Below are 21,337 nucleotides of genomic sequence, written 5' to 3' on the forward strand. Positions count from 1 at the left end.
ACTAGCCAAAAACAAGTAGCTATTGTTGGGAAAGGATAGGAGTTTTGATTCTCCCAAGTATCACTCTTGTGTTCTTTCCAGAAAAAGCGAAGGGGATGGTCTCACAATTCGAGAAACATCAAAGAAATTATTTTAAAACCGAGAATTAATGGTAACAGTTCGCAAACAATAGCATTTAATGGGCAGTTTCTTTTAGTAATAAGTCCAAGAAACTAACCAAGATGTTTATACAGCTTTTGTAAGTGACTAAAGCTTAAGTGGAAGAACCAGAAAGAGACTTGGGTGGGTGAAGGAAACCAGTTCTCACATGTACCCTGGGGCTATACATTGTACACAGGAAAAGGGGGAGGGACTCAAGGAGGGAGTGGCGGCTCCTGGGCCTGGTCTATTAATTCACATTTTGCTCCCCTCTATTCACATCCTTCGCGGACTCCACCCAAAGCAGCCAAGCGAGAGGGTGGGTGGGACTCACAGCCTAGCAAATAACAGTCCCAGAAATCGAAAACGAAATCGAGCAGGAATTGAGAAAACACCGCTCACCAGACAGAGGGGTGGAGAGAAGGAGGGCGAGAATCAAGCAGGGACCCTACTCATGGCAGAAGCATCCCTTCCCCTTCCCGGGGACAACCTCCACTCCCGCCCTGGCACATCCCTCCTCTCCTACACGTGGAGAGTGGAAGACACACACACGCAGAACATGGCCACTCATCCCCGGAACGTGGGCGGAGAGCACACAAGTATTCCCTGGGAATTTTCGAAGATTTTTGTTTCCCCTGGAGGGGTGGCAACCTGGGAGAGGCGGCGGGAAGGAAAGGAGACTGCCTGCAGAGCCCGGGGCCCAAGGGAAGCTTGATGGGAACTAAGGAGAGAGCCAGTGAGGGCCCCAGCTACCTGTTGAATGGACCCGGCCCTGTGCAGAAGAGGGACGAGGGAGAGAGCCTCCCCGGAGGGCGGACGGGGGGGTCCCCGAGCAGCCGGATCAGGGCCCATGGGATCTCAGCCCTAATGTTTGCGGGGGGCACCCCAAGAAGCCTGCGCTGCGGAACACAGTGATGCGAGACCTGGGCAGAAACAAGGGGTGGCGACCTGCCTGGCCCGTTCCCGCGGTTAGTCACTCACATCTGATACTCGTCTATCGCCTCCACCAGCTGGCCCCAAGAGTCGAAGTCGGCGCCTCTCCTAAGACTGGCGCCCCAGCGCTGCAGCAGACTCCGGGTCACCTCCGACATGGCCGGTCCCCGCCCCGGCCCCCTCCCGCCCCTACCCCAGCAAGGCCGGGCTCTAGGGCGCCATCCTCCCCGGGCTTGGCCCTGGCATTAACAGGGCCGGGAGGAACCGCTAAGGCCACCACCGCCACCCGCCGAGGAGCCGCCCAAACCCATTTGCCGCCACAGCCAAACTTTGCGGCTCCAAGGCGGCCGCCCCGCCGAGGCCACGCCCCCTAAGCCACGCCCCAGTTAGGTTGAGGCCGCCCCGACCCGCCAAGGCCATCGCTACGGCGGCTTCCGGCCACGGCTCGGGGGACACCCCACCCCACCCCCGCCCACGCCACAGCCCTCCCTCTCTAGGGCCCAGACAGGATCCGGAGAGGTAAGAGCAAACGAAGTTTAGGAAGGGCGGGCAGACGCAGCGAGCCCAGAGGCCGCCTCAACGCAGCGGAACCGCCCCTCTGAGACGCGCACGGCAGCCTCTGCGGCTGTCACAGTCTCCAGTCACGTGACGCTTCCTAGAGGCTGGCCTCGCTTCCGGCCTCTCTAGCCCTGTCGTCTCGGTGCTACCGGCGCCTTCCTTGTCTCGCTGGCCGACTGCGGTCCCGCCTTCCCTTTCCTCCAGCAGGAAGAGTGGCGGACAGATTGTGAAGTCCCCGGTAAGCATATCATGAGGCGTGTGAGCCCGTGCTCTCCCTCCCCTCGAGGCCCTGCACTCCAGTGGGAGGGTCATCCCCTTCACGGGAGCTTCCATGGACCCTTGGATGGTAGACAGTGGAGGAATTGATGGATTAACAGCTAGATCGGACGACTCTCCTCGCCCGACGTCCCCTTTGAATGTTAGAGGGGTTGCTAGACACAGAACCGTGGCTTGGCTGTCATCTGCTTGGCCTTTCGAGGTTGACAGGATCGCTGTGCTACCCTAAGAGCCGCTCGCGAGCCAGGAGGCAGGTTTGTGGGGTCGCGGCCCCTGACTCGGTAACACCCGGAGGAAGAGGCCGGGCGGTAAACAGGAAGTGGGCACGGGCTGTGTCTAGACTGCAGGTAGGCTCCGGGGAGCTCCGGAGTCCGGAGAGGTGTGTCAGCAGGCTGGGTCGTCCTATGGAGGTCTGGCAGGTGACCTTCTGTTTTCCGGGATTGTACTTGGTGCTCTAGGCAGGCTCCTGAGGGATGGGTGTGTCGTTCTTCGACCCCACCGTCCGAGGTCTGGAGACCCGAAAAGTGCCAGTGTTTAAAGGATGGAGCAGAAACAGTCGCGGAAATTTTATTTTCACAAATTTCCCTAGAGTATGGTATGCACACCTAGTGCTGTGTTTGCGTAGCTTTTGAAGGTGTTATGTATAGACGCTGTTTTGGTAATACGTTCTGAAGGGGCATATTCAGTGCTTGAGTCCTAAGTGGATCTGCCCAGGCATCCCCTGAGTATAAAATGCATTCTCTCTGTTCAGTAATTACCTGGTGCTTCCCAAAACTGGTTTTTCCATTAGTGGGTCTAACCCGAGTGATGCATAATGTTGATATTTCAGAACACTGTACCCTCCACATACTTTTTCCCCCAATAAAGGGGGATTGAAAACCTGTGCAATGCCTTTACATAGCATTTGCCTTATCAGAATTGGTTCTGTGTTTCTTCAGGAATCTAATGAGATGTTTGAGAATTCAGCTTAAAGCCTTCTTGTGTTACTAAATGCATTACCTACCCAGGAACTTTTAGGCAAAAAACAAAACCAACAACAACAACAAAAAACCCAGTGTTGCTTTTTTCTTTATGCTACATTTTTTCAGGTTGACATTTAATTGAGGGAGCTTTCAAATGTTTTTGTACAATTTACATTTTATTATAAAAATAGTCCTAGCAGTTTAATACCTAATCAGTTGATTGCAGAACACAAGGTATCCACCAAGGTCCTTTAGCACCAGTAATATGTGGAAAATAAAATGAACATGAAGCTTATTTATTTCCAGAAGTCTTAGTGTTTATGGGAGGATCCATTTGACTGAGTTAAGGAAATGAGACTCATCAGGTCCTATACCTTCTTGTTTGCAGCCATCCAACCAAAGTCTCAGCTTTGCTTCTCAGAAGTGTAGTCTGGAGCCCTACCAGCATCTCAGCTGTCTCCCAGACTGGTGAGAACACATTTCAGCCAGACTCACAGAGTTCTTAATTTTCTTATACATAATCTAAGTATAGACTCAATTTAAGACAAAATCTATTTGTGTTGTATTATGCTTATATATGCATGTTTTCTGTATAATAGCTTATGCATAAAGTGTATATATCTTGTAAAATAGCCAGTTTTTACTGTGTCTTTTTCCAGCTTAATGTTTCTTCAATTTTTATGTCTCTTCGCCTGTAGAGCACATCTTGAGAAAATGACCCATTGGTTTCACAGGAACCCTTTAAAAGCTACAGCTCCTGTGTCTTTTAACTACTATGGCATGATCACTGGTCCTCCTGCTTCGAAGATTTGCAAGTAAGTGTTAGTGCAACTTAAGCAGTGTTGGTTGGGCAGGATTCAAGGGACTTTATAAGTTCCGTGGTCAATATAGAAATGTGTGACACATTCCTAACATTAAACTCATGATAATTTCTATTTTATCATCAACATATGAAGATTAAATCATGGGGTATTTAAGCTTTGGTAGGCATCGGGGCCATATGCTTAATTTTAGATCGGTAAATGAGCCCCAGAAGGGTTAAAGCAGTAACAAAGTTAAACTATATATTTCAATAGAACCATAAGATAGGATATGAGTATTGTTAGCAGGGTGTGCTAGTGCATGCCTTCAATCTCAGCGCTCAGGAGGCCGAAGCAGGCAGATCTCTGAGTTTGAGGCCAGCCTGGTGTACAGAGTGAGTTACAGGACAGGCTCCAAACTACACAGAGAAACCCTGTCTACAAACAAACAAACAAAAAAGAGTATTGTTAATGGGCCAGACAGTAAATTATTTAATGTTCTAAGCAGGGAGAGATTGCTGTGGTTTGAAGTGGCCTTCAAAGTAGTGATGTACGAGAAAGGACTTACACTGAGGGTCACATAAGTTGTTTAACTTACATCAGGAGTTGGCAAACTGCCCACTATGTTAGGCCCACTGCTTCTTTTGTTTCTGCTCTGTGTGTGTATGCACGCGCCCACTCACCCAAAGTTCAACATGCCCAAAGTTAAATTTATCTTAAAGTTATACAACTTGAGAAAAGCATGCCTTAGAAGTAGGTAATTAAGGCATGAGCATGAGACCAGAGTTCAGATCCCTAACATCCACATAAAAATGGGCAGGATGGCACACCTCTGAACCCTAGCACTGGGCACAAGATGTGGAGACAGGCAGATCTTAGAGGTCTCGGCCAGCAAGTTTAGATGAAATGGAAAGTTCTGGGTTCGCTGAGAGACCCAGACATCCAACCCTTGGCTTCCATACAGCATAGGCATGAATATTTGCATGTGTGTGTACACGCACACACTAACATGTATTTAGATGGAGAACATTTACAAGTGACTTTGAAAGTATTCAGAGAATGTATTATGTATCATGCATTCTATGTGTCTACAGTTTAAATTTACTCTTCAGCAACTTAAACCTATTTTAAAGGTCTTAAGTCAATGTCCATTAAATGTAATTTCTGGAACTCTCATGGCTTCCCGGATTACATGCGGATGCAGATTAGAGATGCTGCAAATATATTAGAGGAAGTCATTGAAGATGTGAGTTCTCAGAAGAGACAAGCATAAGGCCAAAGACTGGCCTTTTTATATGTGGGAGAGAACTGGGGACATAGAGAAGAAGTGTTGAATGGAGAGGAGCATCCTGAAACTGTACTACGCACCGTCACCATGGGGTAAAGGAAGCGCAAGAGGGAAAGTTGGATATGAGATGCTTTTTGTTACGGAGAAGAATGGCATGTGGGGACACCTTGGCCATACAGTTTCACATCTTCTGGATGTATATATATTTGTATAGTATGTTGGATGTTTTGTGTGGAGTGCCAAATTTAGAAATTCAAAATAGTTATTAAAATAATACACAGGTACATTAAATTTCTGTTTCCCCCAAAACTATTGGCTAAAGAATGAAAAATGAGCCAGGTGATGATGGCACATGCCTTAATCCCAACATTCAGGAGGCAGAGGCAGGTGAGTTCAACGCCAGCTGATCTACACAACTAGTTACAGGGCAGCCAAGACTACACAAAGAAACCCTGTCAGTAAACACACACACACACACACACACACAAAGAAGGAAGAATGAATTTTAAATATTCAGTTGTTATTTGTGTTGATGGAGACAGGGTCTCAGCTAGCCTGAGCTGCCTCAGTCTTGCCTCAGCTCCATAGCTAAGGATTCCTCTCCTCTTCCACCTCCTGAGCACTACATTACAGGTTTGTGTTGCCATGCCTAGTTGATATTTTTGCTATTAAAACTTGCTATATATTTTTATTGTATAATTGGGTACTTGCATTGCTCCTTTAATTAGACTGAGTTTATTTTCGTATAACTTTTGAAGCAATTATTAATAGAAACTTCATTTGTTTCTAACATTGACCCTAATTAAATTTATTCCTTGGAATTGGTACTTCATAAAGAAGGAAGCAGGGGATCTGTGGTGTTGTCTTAATGTTTTTAAGTTGTAGCCTCTGAGCTGTTTTTAAGTAGTTTTTGAAACACGGCTTACTTAGCTTTACTGTCTGTTGTTGTTAGTGATTTGAGATCATCCAGGACTCGGCTCCTCGAGTTGTTCACTGATTTGAGCTGTAATCCAGAAACGATGAAGAACGCAGCAGACTTGTATTTCTCACTTTTACAAGGTTGGTCATTTTTACCAGCTCTGTGGTATGTGCATTTGACTTTTCAGATACAGATAGTTTTATCTCCCAGGCTATATTTGGAATGCTTGGGTCTCAACATGTGACATTGTAAGTGGTGGTACATGGTCTTACTGATAGTCTAAAAAGTGGATATGTATATCTATAATATAGATAGGTAGGTAGATAGATAGATATAGATAACTATAGATATAGTTCATTTTTATTATTAGAAGAATTTGCAAAATATGGGAAGGAGAAAAGTACCAGAAGGTTCATTTAGGCACCTGGAAAAAGTAATTATATGAATAAAACAATTGTTTTTGGTGGGGAGGGGGGTTCAAGACAGCATTTCTCTGTGTAGCCCTGGCTGTCCTGGAACGCAATTTGTAGATCAGGCTGGCCTTGCACTCACAGAGATCCTGCCTGCCTGTCTTTCTAGTGCTGGGATTAAAGGCATGTACCACCATGCCCAGCTATGTACAAATACAATTTTAACTAGAAAAAAATACTTGTTCTAAAATTAAAATATGTTGCATCTTTTCATAGGTTTCATAAATTCACTTGGGGACTCTACCCAAGAAAGCAAGTTAAGATATGTGCAGAGTTTCAAGTGGACTGATACATTGCTAGGACATGTTCCGAGGTGAGCGGTGCTAATGAGGCCTAACTCCAAGTTGCTTTAACCCTTTGACCAGTGTATTTGAAGAAGAACAGATACACATTGTCACTTGTTAGGAAATTAATTAAAATATTGACTTAAAATAGTGTGTGGTTTTAAGTTTAAAATAATGTGTTTTTACTAGACAAAATCCATTTTTGCAGTAATAATAAATACTAACTTTAAACACCTTGGACTGTTTAATAACACCTGGTTTGCAATCCAAAACTGGCTTTATTTCCCCCCTCCTTTTTAGCCATGTTTCTACTTAGAACACCCTGCACAACTTTCTCAGTACTCAACTGTGAATAGGTCATTGCGACGTTAACCTTTATTTTTTAAAAACACATTTGGATTATTAAAATGGCCATAGATCTTTGTTTAATAAAAAATAGAAAAGGAGCCAGCAAGATGGCCTGACAACCTGAGTTCAATTCTCAGAGCCTACATAGAGACGAAGGAGAGAGCCAACTCCCAGAATTTACCTTTTGACTTCCATGTATGCTTCGTGGCATAAGTGTATCCATAAACACAAACAAGCAGAAATAGAAAGGAAGGGATTGGAGATCACATCCCAGAGTGGTGTTACAATAGAAAGGATGAATGTTGGATTCATATGTGCCAAGGCACAATGCAGGTTTGCTATGAACATCCACTTTAATTAGATTTTGATGTGATGATGATAATGGGATACTGTGAGGAACAAAATGAGGAACTGTAGGCGTGATGAATGATGTAATGCCAGGCCTCTATAGAATTACGACATTCATTGTATGTTGCTTTCCTTTCTTCCTTGGACATGTTGTGTGGATTCTAGTAGTCTTGAATACCAGAGTTTTCCAAGACTTCCTGGTTGGTGTGTGTGTGTGTGTGTGTGTGTGTGTGTGTGTGTGTGTGTGTGTGTGTGTTATCGCTGGTTTTCATCCAAAATTAAGGAGTTGTTGTTGTGAAAGACTATTTTTAAATTTATTTATTTGTATTTTATGTACATTTGTATTTTGCCTGCACATATGTCTCTGTGACAATGTTGGATCCCCCGTAACAGGAGTTGCAGACAGTTGTGAGCTGCCATGCCTGAGTCTTCTGGAAGACCAGCCAGTGCTCTTAACCACTGAGCCATCTTTCCAGTCCAGTGAAGTCTATTTTTAAGGATCAAGTCTTCATCCTCTTTACATTGAAAAACTTGACAGGCTGTAAAAGGCTTGAATTATGTAAATTCAGTGCTTTCTCCACATCATCCCCAGTGTTGGTTCCATGGATTAAGCTAAGCAATGGTGCACATGCTGTTAACCACGTGCGAGGGAAGCTGAGGCAGGAGGATCATGAGCTTGAAGACAACCTGGGCTACAGAACAAGCTCTGTCTCCCGAGTGCTAGTATTAAAGGCATGTGCCGCCACCACCCAGTGCTTTCTGACTTTTTAAGGAGTCTCAGAAATACATAGTTTTAAAGCTATTCTTAACAGCTTTGGGAACTACTTTTTTTGTGATTATTACTGTGAAGTACATAGTTCATACTTGTGCTGGTTAATTTTTTTTTTTTGTCAGCTTGGTGTAAACTAGGGTCATTTGGGAGAGGGAACTCAATTGAGAAAATTCTTCCATTGGATTAGCCTGTGGGTCATTTTTTTGATGAATGATTCGTGCGATGAGGGGCCAGCCCACCTGGGTGTTGCCACCACGGGGCAGGTCATCTTGAATTGTATAAAAAAGAAACCGGGAAAGCCATGGGGAGCAAACCAGTAAGCAGTGTTCCACCCTGGCCTCTGCTTCAGTTCTGCTTCCATTTTCCTGTCCTGAGTGTCTGTTCTGATGTCATATTAGACTGTAAGCTGTAAACTGAACTAAACCGTTCCTTCCCCAAGTTGTTTATGTGTGCATGCTTGTGTGTTGTGTGTGTGTGTATGTTTGTGTGTACATATGTGTGTGTGTGTGCATGCTTTCTGTCTTAGCACATAAAAAGCAAACTAAGAAAATTCTGTACCACTGTATTTAGATTGTTAATTACCTGTGTGTCAGTTCTCTCTTTTGGTTTCTTTGGTTTTTTGTTTGTTTGCTTGTTTGTTTTTGTTGTTGTTGTTTGAGACAGGCTATCACTATGTAGCCCTGGCTGTCCTGGAAATCACTTTGTAGACCAGGCTGGCTTCAGTCTCACTGTGATCCATCAGCTTCTACCTCCCAAATGCTAGGATTAAAGGCATGCACCACTGTGCCCAACTTGTATCTTCATAATTTTTTAATTAATGCACTTATTATTTATATGTGTTGTCATGTGTACATGTGTGAGCCTGCATGTCATAGTACATACGTGAAGATTGGATAATAACATGCAGGAATCGTTTCTCTTCAACCATGTGGGTCCCAGGGATTGAACTCGGGCCATCAAACTTGGCAGCAAGAGCCTTACCCTGCTAAGCTAAGTAAGCTTTGTTTAGCCATGTCTTCATAATTTACAGAACTTAATGATTTCATTTCTAATTCCAGTGCCCAGCAGGATGCTGTTTTTGAATTGATATCCATGGGATTTAATGTAGCATTATGGTATACCAAATATGCTTCACGATTGGCCGGAAAAGAAAAGTAAGTTAGAAAGCAAAGGTTTTGTGTGTGTGTGTGTGTGTGTGTGTGTGTGTGTGTTGTTGTTGTTGTTGTTGTTGTTGCTGTTGTTGTTGTTTTAAATATATTAAATTTAAGTCTAGGCTATTTTCTAAAACGTCCCACTTGATGTAAGTACTAGAGTCATTGTTCATACTTAAGAACTGCAGTTAGGCAGTTTAATCTTTGTTTTGTAAATTTTTTTTATTGCTCTTGGGATGGGTAGGGGACACATAGGCCAGGGTTAGTTCTGTGGAATAGATTCTCTCCTTTCACTTCTGCATGGGTTCCAGAGATTGATTCTAGGTTGCCAGCCTGTGCAGCCACCATCCTCTACTCTGGTTTTACAAGGGGAAAGGTTTCCATAATCTTGCTATGTGGTGGTAGATCTAAGTAAGGCCCCAAGCCAAGAAGCCATTAAAAGTGTGGCTCCTTGACTACATTTAAAGTACTGTAAACAGATTTCAAACAGTGACAGAATTGGTCAGCAGAACTGTAACTCGTTATAAGTTGTCCATTTTTAAATGTATAATCTAAAAATCAACATCTATCAAGTCAGTTGAAAATAAAGGATATGAATAGGCAATTTGTAGAAAAAGAGATAAAAAAAACTTAAAGGTACATAAAAAATTGTTTAGAGGACTAAAGAATTGCACGACACTAAAGAGGTAACTCAGTGGGTAAAGGTGCTTGCCACCCAATGACACAAGCTTGTCAATGACACAGAACTCACAGAAAGGGGGGAGGAGAGAGCTGAGCCCACACACTTGTCCTGTGACCTCCACTCATGCAACAATGCACACAGAGAAATAACAACTTTTTTTAAGAATTGTAAACTTAGATGAGACAACTTTCGTAGTAACATACAGCATTGAGAAACTGGCACATCCATTCTGATTCATCCACACATGGTAATATGCAGACATGTAAACATGAGTCATGTTTGCTGGTGTAGAGTGATTCAGATGAACAGAGTAGTGTGTGTAGCTGCCATGATGTGTTAAGTTTGTAGTATTTTGTATGTGTTTATGGCAGAGCAGTCTGGAAAGACATAAGACTGTTTAGCATTTCCTTTGAGGCAAGCTTGCTGTTCCTCTGCAGAGTCTTGCATATGTTTCATGTACATTTTTAGTTTTTTTTAAATAGAGAAATTAGATTTCTTTTTAAGGAAGAAAACTAATAATAAGAAGCACAGTGTAGATGGAGCGGCGGGGCTGTGTCCCACCACCCGGCTAGCTGTACACCCGAAATAACTACACGGAAACTGTATTCTTTTAAACACTGCCTGGCCCATTAGTTTCAGCCTCTTATTGGTTAATTCTCACATCTCCTTTAACCCATATTTAGTAATCTGGGTAGCACCACGAGGTGGTCGCTTACCAGGAGAGATCTTAACCAGCATCTGTCTTGGAGAGAAGCATGGCCACTGCCTATGGTGACTGCCTGAAGCGTCTGCCTCACTTCCCTCTTCCCAGCATTCTGTTCTGTCTACTCCACCCACCTATGTTCTGACCTATCAGGCCAAGCAGTTTTTCTATTAATTAGCCAATGAAATCATCAGATAGATAGAAGACACACCTACATCACACAAGTAACTCATTTGGTTAAGTGTCTGTATGTGGGTATATGCACATGCATGAGGAGGCCAGAGGTGTTGGGTCTCCCTGGAGCTGGAGTCACAGGCATGTGAGCCGCCTGATATGGGTGCTGGGAGCTGGACTGAGTATCTGCAAGAGCAGCAAGTGCTCTTAGGCATTGAGCCCTGTTCCAGCCTTGGTGTTCTGATAACATGGTAGCTGTTAGGACCAGAAATAAGGCACATCCTCTAACTTGCATAACCACTGTCTTAAAGCATAACAGAAGATGAAGCAAAAGATGTCCATCGGAGCCTAAAAATTGCAGCTGGGATTTTTAAACATTTAAAGGTAAATGGGGTTGGGGAGCAGGGCGGGGTAGGATGGATCAGGGGGTGGCTCACTGTTAATTCTTGGACTGTGTCGGGATTAGTAACTCCATTGTGTCAAAGAGGTAGTCCAGTCCCTCCAGTAACTGTAGAGAGTTGATTCAAGAACAGACTGCCCTTCCACATCTGCATACCCAAGTCTAGATTCCGTGGTGCCTTTTCTAAAGTGACGTGGGCTCTGCATGTAAGCCATGCACGGCCTGTGTACTGTATACCTCGCTCGTCAGCTAGCAGAGTAGCTGCTCTGTGAGTACTCGTGCTACTGTGTTGTCTAGGCAGTGGTGACAAGGGGATTGTGTGCAGTCACAGTGGCTGAGCACAAATGTCCAGGGCTTGCATCTGAGCTGACTGTGCGTGCTGTACGTTAGCTGCCTTCCTGGGAGCAACAACCAGTTACTGTGTTAGTAACTCCATTTTTACTTTCAAGTTGGTGGATCATAACTAGAAACTTTAGCTATAATATTCTGCTTACTTTTCTGTCTCTTACCCTGAGTGAAAACAGAACAGATAAGTTGATATCTGCACATTACTTTCTGCTGTCGCTGGGAGCGGTCGCAGTCCCTCAGTACTGACTTTGAGGTTGCATTCTGAGTCTTACTGGCTGGCCAATCACTGCAATCTAATGATATCAGATAGCCTGCAGATAGGACGGGAGCGCTGAGGAGAAAATGCTTGTCTTCCTCTGACACTGCCCTTCTGCTTCTTACGATCAAAACTACTCATTACTGAGGGCCTCTGGAGGCAGCCTTATGGTGTTTCTTCATCCTGACTTAGGTGATGTAGAATTTGCAGTATTTTCTTTTTAACGTTAGCTCTTATTGTGAATGAACAAGTCACAGTACAAAAGAGAATTTTTGTTACTATTGCAGCTAAATACTTTCTAAGATAAAGATATGCTTTGCATTATATTGTATTGGCAAAGAAGTCTATCCATAACCTAATTCTTGCTTCTGGATTTCTTATAAAAGTTCACTTTGAATAGATAAGTCCTCACCACGCCTGTGAGCTTACAGCCACTGCTTGGTCTGTTCTCTTAGGTTCCCAGTGAATCTCTAAATTAAATATCCCATAATCACATCTTTGCCTCTGACAGCAGCATTAAGATGAGATTTGACATGTTTGTTTTCTGTTCTTTCTCTCCAGGAAAGTCATATACCCAAACTCCTTACACCAGCAGAAAAGGGCCAGGACTTAGAGGCTCGGCTTATAGATACTTACATCATCCAGTGCCAGGCTGAGGCTCAAGAAGGTATGGAAATACTTGAAGGTGTTTTGCTTTTAAGAATGTTTATATTGGCTTTTGAGTCTTTGGAAAATACCAGAATTAGCTGTATTAAGTTTTAAATTTTAAGAACTGATTATGAAGGCCGTTTTACCCTTAACATTTCCTTTGCTGTCTAGAGAGCTCCTTTCAGCTGATGTTTCTTTAAAGAGGGTTTTGATTTCATGCCTTTTTGATAGCATTAATGTTCATCTTTGGGTTTTCTTTCTTTAAGATTAATTTTTAGGTGTGTGTGAGAGAGAGTGTATATGGTGGGGTTATGTGTGTGGGTGCCCTCGGAGGTCAGAAGAGGGTGTCAAATCCCTTGAAGCTGTAGTTACAGGTGGTTGTGAACCTCCCAAAATGCATGTAGGGAACCGAACGTGGCTCTTCTGAAAGAGTACCTTGTGATCTTAACTGCGAGCCCTCGTTTCTGCTGCAAACATTAACGCTACTCATCTCTCCTGTGTTGTGCTTATTTCTTTCCTTCTCCCACTCATTAAATTACCTGAAGTCTTCATCTATCAGTTACTGAAACAGTAACTACTATAAGCTTTTATCTGTATGTCAAAACTGAGTGCTTTCAAAGCACTTTTCTTCTTCCTGTCATGCTATTTTAGTAATTCTCTGTGCTAATAGTTGGCTAGTGATTTAAGATACTGTATCAGAAACATAAAATCAGCTTTTTGTGTTTGTTTTCTATAAATTTTATACTAAAACATTTTTTAAAAACTGAAAATCTGAAAGAAGACTGTCAGGCTGTCTTCTGCTATTATGACTGAACTTCCCATAACTGGGTGTGAACTTAGAGGTTTTATTTATTGTGTGTCGGTTACAGTAACAATTGCCCGAGCAATTGAGCTGAAGCATGCTCCAGGACTGATTGCTGCGCTTGCCTACGAAACGGCCAGCTTCTACCAGAAAGCAGGTAAACTCGCCGTGTTGTTACACTAACAGTCCCTAGGTTTTTACAAATAAGAGGCCAGGTGTGGTAGCACAGGTACTGCAAAGGCTGTCACAGGAGGATTGTACCAAGGCTTGCCTGACTACAGAGTAAAATCAAGGCTAGCCTGGACAATTTGTCTCAAAAGCAGGAACTCAGCTCTGTGGGTAAAGTGTTTGCCATACGAGCATTAAGACCTAAGTTCAATCTATAAGATGTAAAAGGGCCAAGCATGATGACATGTGCTTGTGATCTTATTGCCGAGGAGGAGTCAAGCGGGATCCCTGTGCCTTGCTCAGTCAGTAAGATCCGGGTAAAAGTGAAGAGACCTTGTCTCAACAGATAGGGTGAATAGCCTACACACACATATGCTCCTCTCAGACACAAATATGCATGTATACATGTTAGTTAATATGTTATAAATTAGTGTGTAAGGAGCTGGGAATATACCTAGTAGTAGAGCTCTTGAGTTAGGCCCCAGCGTCTCACAGCCAATGTATTAACAATGGCTTGTAGAAAGACAGTGTACTTTCCACCAGGTATATCTGGTTATATGCAGCCATTGCTCATTTTGGTCTTTATAACATTCTTACATATGTATTTAGTTAGTTAGTTCATTTTTAAGACTGGGTCTTTCTGTGTAGCCCTGACTGAAAACTGACTATGTAGACAGACCAGATTGGTCACAAACCCAAGAAATCCACCTGCCTCTGCCTTCTAAGTGCTGAGACTAAAGTCTTGCGCTCCCATGCCCAGATCTTTATAGCCATTTTATAGCTGTTATCCTTATTTAGATAAGAAACAACAGGAAAGTGTTATATGGCCGCCAGTAGCGTGACTACTGGCATGTGGAAGGTGAAAACCAGAACTTGGGTCCTCTGATCTAGGAAACACACTTAGGTTTCTGTTCGGAGGCCCGTTTCTACTTCGGTTGTGGAGTAGGTAAGAATAAATTCCCAGTCTAGGGAAGGAGGTGAACTTGGAGTCAGATCATGGTGTAAGATACAGCATCAGTGATGTAAGAAACTGAGCAGTGTGGGTGTGCTGGAGAATGCTTGTGGGAGGAAGGCGGCTTTTTAGTTTCATTTCAAAACAAAGTGAGTGATTTGATTGGATCATAATTTTGAAAGAAAATTCCCAGCTCACACATGGGCTTGATGTGTAAAGGGATAGGCAGGCTTGGTGTTTAAGAAGAAATTGTTATAGGCTTTGTAGTAAATAAAGAAAAGTTTGACAGTGATAATGAAGTTGAAAATAAGGAAGTCAAAATTGATTTAGGAAAATGTTTGGATTTTGCCATTAATTTAAAGCTATATTAACCATCAAATTGAAGAGGTACTTATTATGTTGTTCAAATATATAATTATGAAGAAATAAATTATATTAAGTATTTAGAGTTTTTTTTTCTTAATGTATGAAAGCTTGAATTTAGACTAGATGACATTCTGCTTTTAGCACCAGAACACAGGAACTAAGGAATGTTCCAGTGAAACTGGGTGAAATGATACTTTGCTTTTTAAAATGTAACTTTAGATCATACTTTATCCAGTTTGGAGCCTGCATACTCTGCAAAATGGAGGAAGTACCTTCACTTGAAGATGTGCTTCTACACGGCCTATGTGAGTCCCAACAGCCCTGCAGATGCTGAAGTGATTGCCAGTGAGAGGCAGTTCTCAGGAGCAAGTACAAGATGATAGACAGTTGTAGACCTAGAGGTGCTGCGTGTTCCCAAATCGTATTTTCAGGCTAGGCACATAGTGGGCATTCTCTCAATTGTTTTACCCTGTCCATGAGAGGAGTATCAACAAATTCTAACCCCAGTGGCTTGGGAAGATGGCTCAGTAGGTTGTGAGCAGGTGTGAAGATCTGAGTTCAGATCCCCAGAAGCCATGTTAAGCTGAATGCAGTAGTGCACATCTGTGAGGCCAGCACCCTTCAGTGAGATGGAAGGCAGAAATGCCAGCTGCTAGCCTTGCATGCTTCGCAGCAAACACCAGGACAGCCTGCCTCAAACAGAGCGGATGGCAGGGACTGAACCTAAGGCTGGCCTCTGAGCCCCTGCTCACTCACAGCTCTATACACACCGTGATTTTGTTATTGATTTATTTTAATATTAGGCATACCATACAATGTGTATGACCTAGGTGAAAAACCACCAGTCTGCACCATTTTAGAAGTTCTTTACTTGTTGATTAAACCACCAAACTTAGGGTTGTTATCATGTGAGAGGCAGTCAGAACCTTTTTCAGAGTTAAGTAAATATTTCTACCCCTTCCGTGATACAATGTTTTACAGCATACTACTGCTCAGCACCGGTTGTCTGTTTCAGCAGATTTTAATGAGTAGACTTCAGGCTGATGTGTTTTTCTTAAAACCTGTGGGCCTTACTGGGTGTGGTGAGACACGCCTGTAACCCTGAGCGTTTGAAGCTGAAACAGGTCCTGAACCGAGGAGGAGGAGGGGTATATATGGACAGATGCGGGTGGGACATGGGTTGGAGTGGGACAGTCAGCAGACTCTACTTGTTCGTCTCAAAACACTGCCTAATCTCTTTATGTATGCATAACAAAGAATTGACTCCTTTTCATAGCTCTGTCCTCATTTTTCAAACAATTTTCAGCTAGCAGGTTTTGCTCTTAGAGCGTAGTGACATGTCTGTTTCTTGTCAGGGCTGGGCCTAACTGTTCATTTTATTTGGACAGAGATAGGGGAAGCCCACCTCAAGTAAAGGCTTGCATGGATAGTCCAAACAGTGACTGACAGTGTGGCATGGAGTCTGAGCACAGAATCTATGCAAATGTGTTTCTCTTGCCAGGCATATTGTTACCATGGCCAGACCCTGTTGGCTAGTGATAAATGTGGAGAAGCAATCAGGTCTCTTCAAGAAGCAGAAAAATGTAAGTTTTCCTTCCAGGATTTTAACTCCCTTTAAAAAAAAATGCTTTCATCCTAAAGGGAATGTGTAGACTCTAAGTTCATGAATGAAATGGACAACATATTTGGAGAAAATAAAACAAATTCTTGCCCTCAAGCCTGTAGAGAACGCACCTCCCACCAGCACTGCCTTCGCCTTGCCTTCACAGCAGGTGAAGACAGCAGAAGCCACTGTCCCTGACTTCAGGCCTCCGAGCTCTCGCGGGGAGCCCAGCCATTCTGAGACTGTTGTCCTCTCTGCAGTGTACGCAGAGGCTGAAGCCCTGTGCAAAGAGTACGGGGAAACCAAAGGACCAGGACCTACAGCCAAGCCGTCGGGTCACCTGTTCTTCCGGAAGCTTGGCAGCCTTGTGAAGAACACCCTGGACAAATGTCAGAGAGAAAACGGGTTCATGTGCGTATGCCTCACTCCTTGATCGGGATTACTACCATAGTGACTTTAGTAACAGTTTTATCTCCAGTCCCAAAGGATGTGTCTTAGATTACATTTAAATTTAGTATTAATTTTCTTTTTAAATTGGTGATAAAGTTGTTTGTAGGGCCTTTAATTCTATATATGATGTCATAAAAGGTAGGTTTAAAATCTAAGTGGGGTTTGGTAACAAAGTTTATTTCATCAGGATACTCCTATAAAGACTTCATTTTCCCTAAACTTTGCTTCTATCTGCTACATCTGTGCAGGGTGTGGTGTGTGTGTGTGTGTGTGTGTGTGTGTGTGTGTGTGTGTGTCTATAATCAACTTCTTTGCATATTTGTCTCACTCTGGTTTGAGCTAACTATAAAGTAGGAAAATTTAATTTTCTTGTAAATTTTCCTGGTCCCTTCGAGCAGTAACTATTAGTTACTATTAGAAACTATTAGGAAATCAATAATTGTCAGTGCAAACTGTAGTTTGGTGCCTTCATAGGCTGGGAGAGTCATTCTTGTCCTACCTGCCTATTCACAGAATATTCTGTGAAGAATATAAAGTGAACTTTTCACTTGTCTGCTTTAGTTTTTTTCTTTCCTTTGAAAATAGACTGAGCCCTCAAATCGAGGCCCATTGCCCCTCTTTGTATTCTTTCTGTCCTTGAACGCTGTTGCATTGTGCTGTAACCCGTTAGGGCCTCCTGACTTCTCGTTGGTCCATTTGGGCTGTGCCCCCAGAGCTGAGAACCGCCGTACTCATCATGTTAGGTGCTCAGGTGTTGCTGAAGAAATGAATAAACCACTATTTAAATTGCTTTTTGCAGTTACTTCCAAAAAATCCCAACAGAAGCCCCACAACTGGAACTCAAAGCAAATTATGGGCTGGTAGAGCCTGTGCCTTTTGAATTTCCTCCTATGAATGCTCTCTGGACACCGGAAGCGTTGGCTGCGTTTGATCTCACCAAGAGACCCAAGGATGACAGTGTATGAGATTGGGGCTTTCTTTCCAGTCACAGATGTTTAAGAAGACTGTAAAGCTAGTTTTGCAATGTCTTTGTCTACTTCAGCAGGTCTATGTATTTGTCTGAATGCTCAGTTAGCTCATTACAGTGCTTCATCTAATCGGGTGTAGATTGTTCTCAGAAGTAGCCCCTACCCCTTCAGTGACTTCTAGATTTCTGTATAATTTACTGACATTGTTTCCAACACATCACCTCATTTTCACAGCTTGTCAGTGCTTTCTTAAGGAGACGATCGGGGTGGAGGTCATCCGTGTTGATGTTGCTATAGCAATGCCCCTTCTGACCCCAGGAATTTGGAGATTCGGGTTAATGGCAGCATTTTGTTAGTCATCCGGGATTGAAATAGAATGTGTGCGCATTCGTTCATCCCTAAGCTCCCATGGCGCTCTGAATCAGAAGGCAGCTCATGGGAAAGGTCTTTTGGTTTCATTACCAAAAGACTAGGGATCTGTGACCGAAGGAGCGGGGATTGTTTTATAACTGTAATCCTCCCTTGAAATTGTATATTTTTATAGTTTCCTCCCCATACAAGTACTCTGTAATACAATCATTTTTTCTTCCTATTGAGCCTCTGAAGCAGTCCTTTAAAAGATAGCTTATATTGTCATAAATTATCTCTGTTACCAAGTGTTTCCTTTCCTGAAAGATTGTAGAGGAGCACCCCCCCACACACACTGTGGCGTGGGCCACCTCGGTGCCTCCTTTCACATCACCCTGGAAGGCAGGAAGCAGAGGAAACCTCTGTGGGGTTTTCTCAATCTCCATTTGCATATTCACCGTGTTTCCTTTCTCCCTAGGTCAAACCCAAACCGGAAGACGACGTGAAACCTGTAAAAGAACCGGATATCAAACCTCAAAAGGACACTGGGTGTTCTGTCTCTTAAGAGACACTTGTTTATAGAGATCTCGCTGCCAGTCCCTAAGATGAACTGCAGGGCTTCACTTCACCTTTTCTGATTTCTCTGAAGCCCATAGGATAATTACTGACTTCAGAGGGACTTGGCCTTTTGTTTATTTATTCTTGATTTTCAACATAGAGATGTTTTATGCTTTTGTTTCTGGGCTCTGCTTTTTTAATCAGGACAACACTTGAAAGGGTTGTTTTTATGCCTTTAATGTGTGTGTTTGTGGGGGGAGGGTGTTGGACTTATTTGAACGCTAGAGAGTAAGTTTCATGGTAATGTTTTTCTACCTTCATAAAAAAGTGTTTTGCTTCTTGTTTGATACCAGAAGAATGTTTGAAAAGAAATGAGTTCCCCTCTTGTCATCGACTTGTTAGATTTGAGTCTAACTCATTCTTCTTGTGGGAAAAGAAATTTGCAGTTAAAAATCAGAAAACCTTCAGACCAAATTCTTTCCTTACACTTAGCAGCCAATAATTTACTAGAAAAATCAGTGTTTAGAGGAATGTGGAATTTAGGGAAACCGGCGATGGCGTACACTTCCCTTCCCTGCAGAGTCCCGTGCTCCCATAGTCACCCTCAGTGTCCAGACTGTTTTTTTACAACTACTTTTTCTAATGAATTTTTTTACATAAGGGACAAAGCTTTGTACTAGCATTTGGTGTTTCTGTAGAAAGAGATAAAGAATGGAAAGTGTGTTTTAAAGAAGTACAGCATTGCATGTTGTAAAGAAAGCCTTTCTTAGGCTCAGTCGAGATAGGTTGTCCTGGCTCACACTGATGACTCCTTTGTTAAAAGCATTTTAAGAAAATATCCTTTGTTACCTGACTTTGGTGTACATTTTGTTTTTAACATGGTTTTCTTTGATATCTAGCCTATCGGACTTCTTTGGCTGTAGGCCAAAGGCCATAGCAGCAGAAGGTCAGGATATAGATATAAACTATGATCTTCAAAGTGGGTACCACTTAAACAGTTTGGTTATATCCACAGACTGGGAAATAGAGGGTGTGTGACACTTTCACAAGTCACATATCTGTAGTGTGTTCTGCTTGGTTACTCTTCCTGCAGTGTTAACTCCTGTTCGTAAGTGGCAGATTGGCTCACTTGTTAGGAACAGTAGTGTACATGAGAGCTTACTGTGCACGCACCAGTGGGCAGGCGCTTAGACAAACCACTGTAACTACATAGCAGCCCAGTGGGAAACACGTCAGTCACATAAAGTATTGAAGCAGGAATATACATCTCATGATAAGAATGAACATATTAGCCTTCAATCAAGATTGTATTCAAGAAATCATATAGTTTACACTCCTTGGAAACGTTCTGTAGAATCAATGAAGTTTTTTGTTTTTTTAAATAGAAATGGTAGTTACAGCTTACAGTATCTTTAACATTTGAAGCTGCAGCTTTCAGAACACTTGGAGAAACTACTGAATGAATGGGCATTAGGTTTTGTTTTGCTGCCTGTAGAGAAAATACTAAGTTTCCCCCTAACTACAGAGTCGCTTGTCCTAGATGCCATTTACTGACAACACTTTAACTAGTACTTGCTCAAGCCTGCTTGCTTTCTGCCTGTGGGACTTGTTTTAGGTACTAGTACTAATTAACTAGGTAGGGAGATTTTTGTGGACCGGACTAAACCACAATTGGTGAAATGGAGACACATATATGTCCAGTGCTTCTACAGGAAGTCCAGGTGATGAAATCCATAATTGGCGGTGCTCACATGGTCAGACAAGAAGTCTTCTGTTGACTGAAGAGGTGACACCTAATGAACCCCATTATATAAGGTTTTGAAGTGGTATTGGGAATTTGGGGAGATAGCGAATGTGGAGCACTGGCATGAATACTGTAGGGGGATGGAACTGTACATTCGTGTTGCATGTATGTCATACCAGGCAAGGACCGCTCACATGCTACTACTGCTCAGTGTTTATATAATGATTTATCTTTTTATTTATGAAAATAAAAGCAATTTTACTTACATTTTCATTGGATTTTTGTGGGAGTGTTTTATATACTTAGTAGCAGATTTAGTACAGTACAATTTTTTTCTTTCAGTAATAATTTAAATGACATTTGTGTCCATTCTGCTTCCTGAGTTAATTTTCTTGGCGTATTTAGTTTATGTTTGTGTTTATATTGGTATTTTAACCACCTCTTAATGAGAAAAGTACTATTTTAATTGACTCATCTAGCTCATATTACAAGTACAGTGCAATATTTTGTGTATTGTGGCTAGCTGGACATGAGCACCTCCTCAGGAGCTTCCAGGCTACTCACCTCCAGAAAGATTAGGAGATGTGACCTTGTCTGGCAGGTGTGTCGCTGGGTCAGCTTCTGGGTCAGCTTTGAGGATTCCTGCTATCCCAGTATGCTCGCTGCCTCTTGCATGTGAATCAAGATGTGAGCTCTCAGCTGCTGCCCCAACCGTCTGCTACCTTGTGTTTGCTCCACCATCAAGACTCTAACCTCTGGAACCATAAGTCCAATTAACTCTAAGTTGCCTTGGTTGTAGTGTTTGATCACAATAGAAAGGTAACCAGTACACCTGTTCTGCCGTGGGATACAGAAAGTGAGCAAATGAGCATGTTGTGGGTGAGAAAAAAACAAAGAATTAGAGGATGGAAAGTGGCCTT

The 21,337-nt window shown here is 42.9% G+C and overlaps 2 protein-coding genes across 2 annotated transcripts in view; one reads left to right on the forward strand and one right to left on the reverse strand.

The window, feature by feature from the left end:
• Aida (axin interactor, dorsalization associated) overlaps positions 1-1,408 on the reverse strand; it is a 38,720-nt gene extending 37,312 nt beyond the window's left edge. Inside the window, exon 1 of the mRNA XM_038349749.2 lies at positions 1,120-1,408. Within this exon, the coding sequence (XP_038205677.1) occupies positions 1,120-1,229 (110 nt within the window). The 5' untranslated portion in view covers positions 1,230-1,408. The remainder of the gene's footprint in view (positions 1-1,119) is intronic.
• Positions 1,409-1,583: 175 nt separating this feature from the next.
• On the forward strand, positions 1,584-20,684 carry Brox (BRO1 domain and CAAX motif containing). Its single transcript, XM_038349716.2, has 14 exons — positions 1,584-1,867; positions 3,256-3,335; positions 3,566-3,682; positions 5,908-6,014; positions 6,561-6,657; positions 9,155-9,250; positions 11,118-11,190; positions 12,372-12,477; positions 13,328-13,417; positions 14,966-15,051; positions 16,248-16,329; positions 16,610-16,760; positions 17,599-17,758; positions 18,594-20,684. Exons 3-14 carry the CDS (start codon positions 3,582-3,584, stop codon positions 18,678-18,680), a joined length of 1,236 nt encoding a protein of 411 aa, XP_038205644.1. The 5' UTR covers positions 1,584-1,867; positions 3,256-3,335; positions 3,566-3,581; the 3' UTR covers positions 18,681-20,684.
• The last annotated feature ends 653 nt before the right edge of the window (positions 20,685-21,337 follow it).

Source organism: Arvicola amphibius, chromosome 12 (assembly GCF_903992535.2).
Source record: "Arvicola amphibius chromosome 12, mArvAmp1.2, whole genome shotgun sequence".
In the NCBI taxonomy this organism is placed as follows: domain Eukaryota; kingdom Metazoa; phylum Chordata; class Mammalia; order Rodentia; family Cricetidae; genus Arvicola; species Arvicola amphibius.

Coding starts and splice junctions, on each gene's coding strand:
- Brox (XM_038349716.2), top strand. CDS start 3,582: ATGACCCATTGGTTTCACAGGAACCCTTTAAAAGCTACAGCTCCTGTG. Junction 12,478..13,327: donor CCAGGCTGAGGCTCAAGAAG/GTATGGAAATAC, acceptor TGTCGGTTACAG/TAACAATTGCCCGAGCAATT. Junction 16,761..17,598: donor CAGAGAGAAAACGGGTTCAT/GTGCGTATGCCT, acceptor TGCTTTTTGCAG/TTACTTCCAAAAAATCCCAA.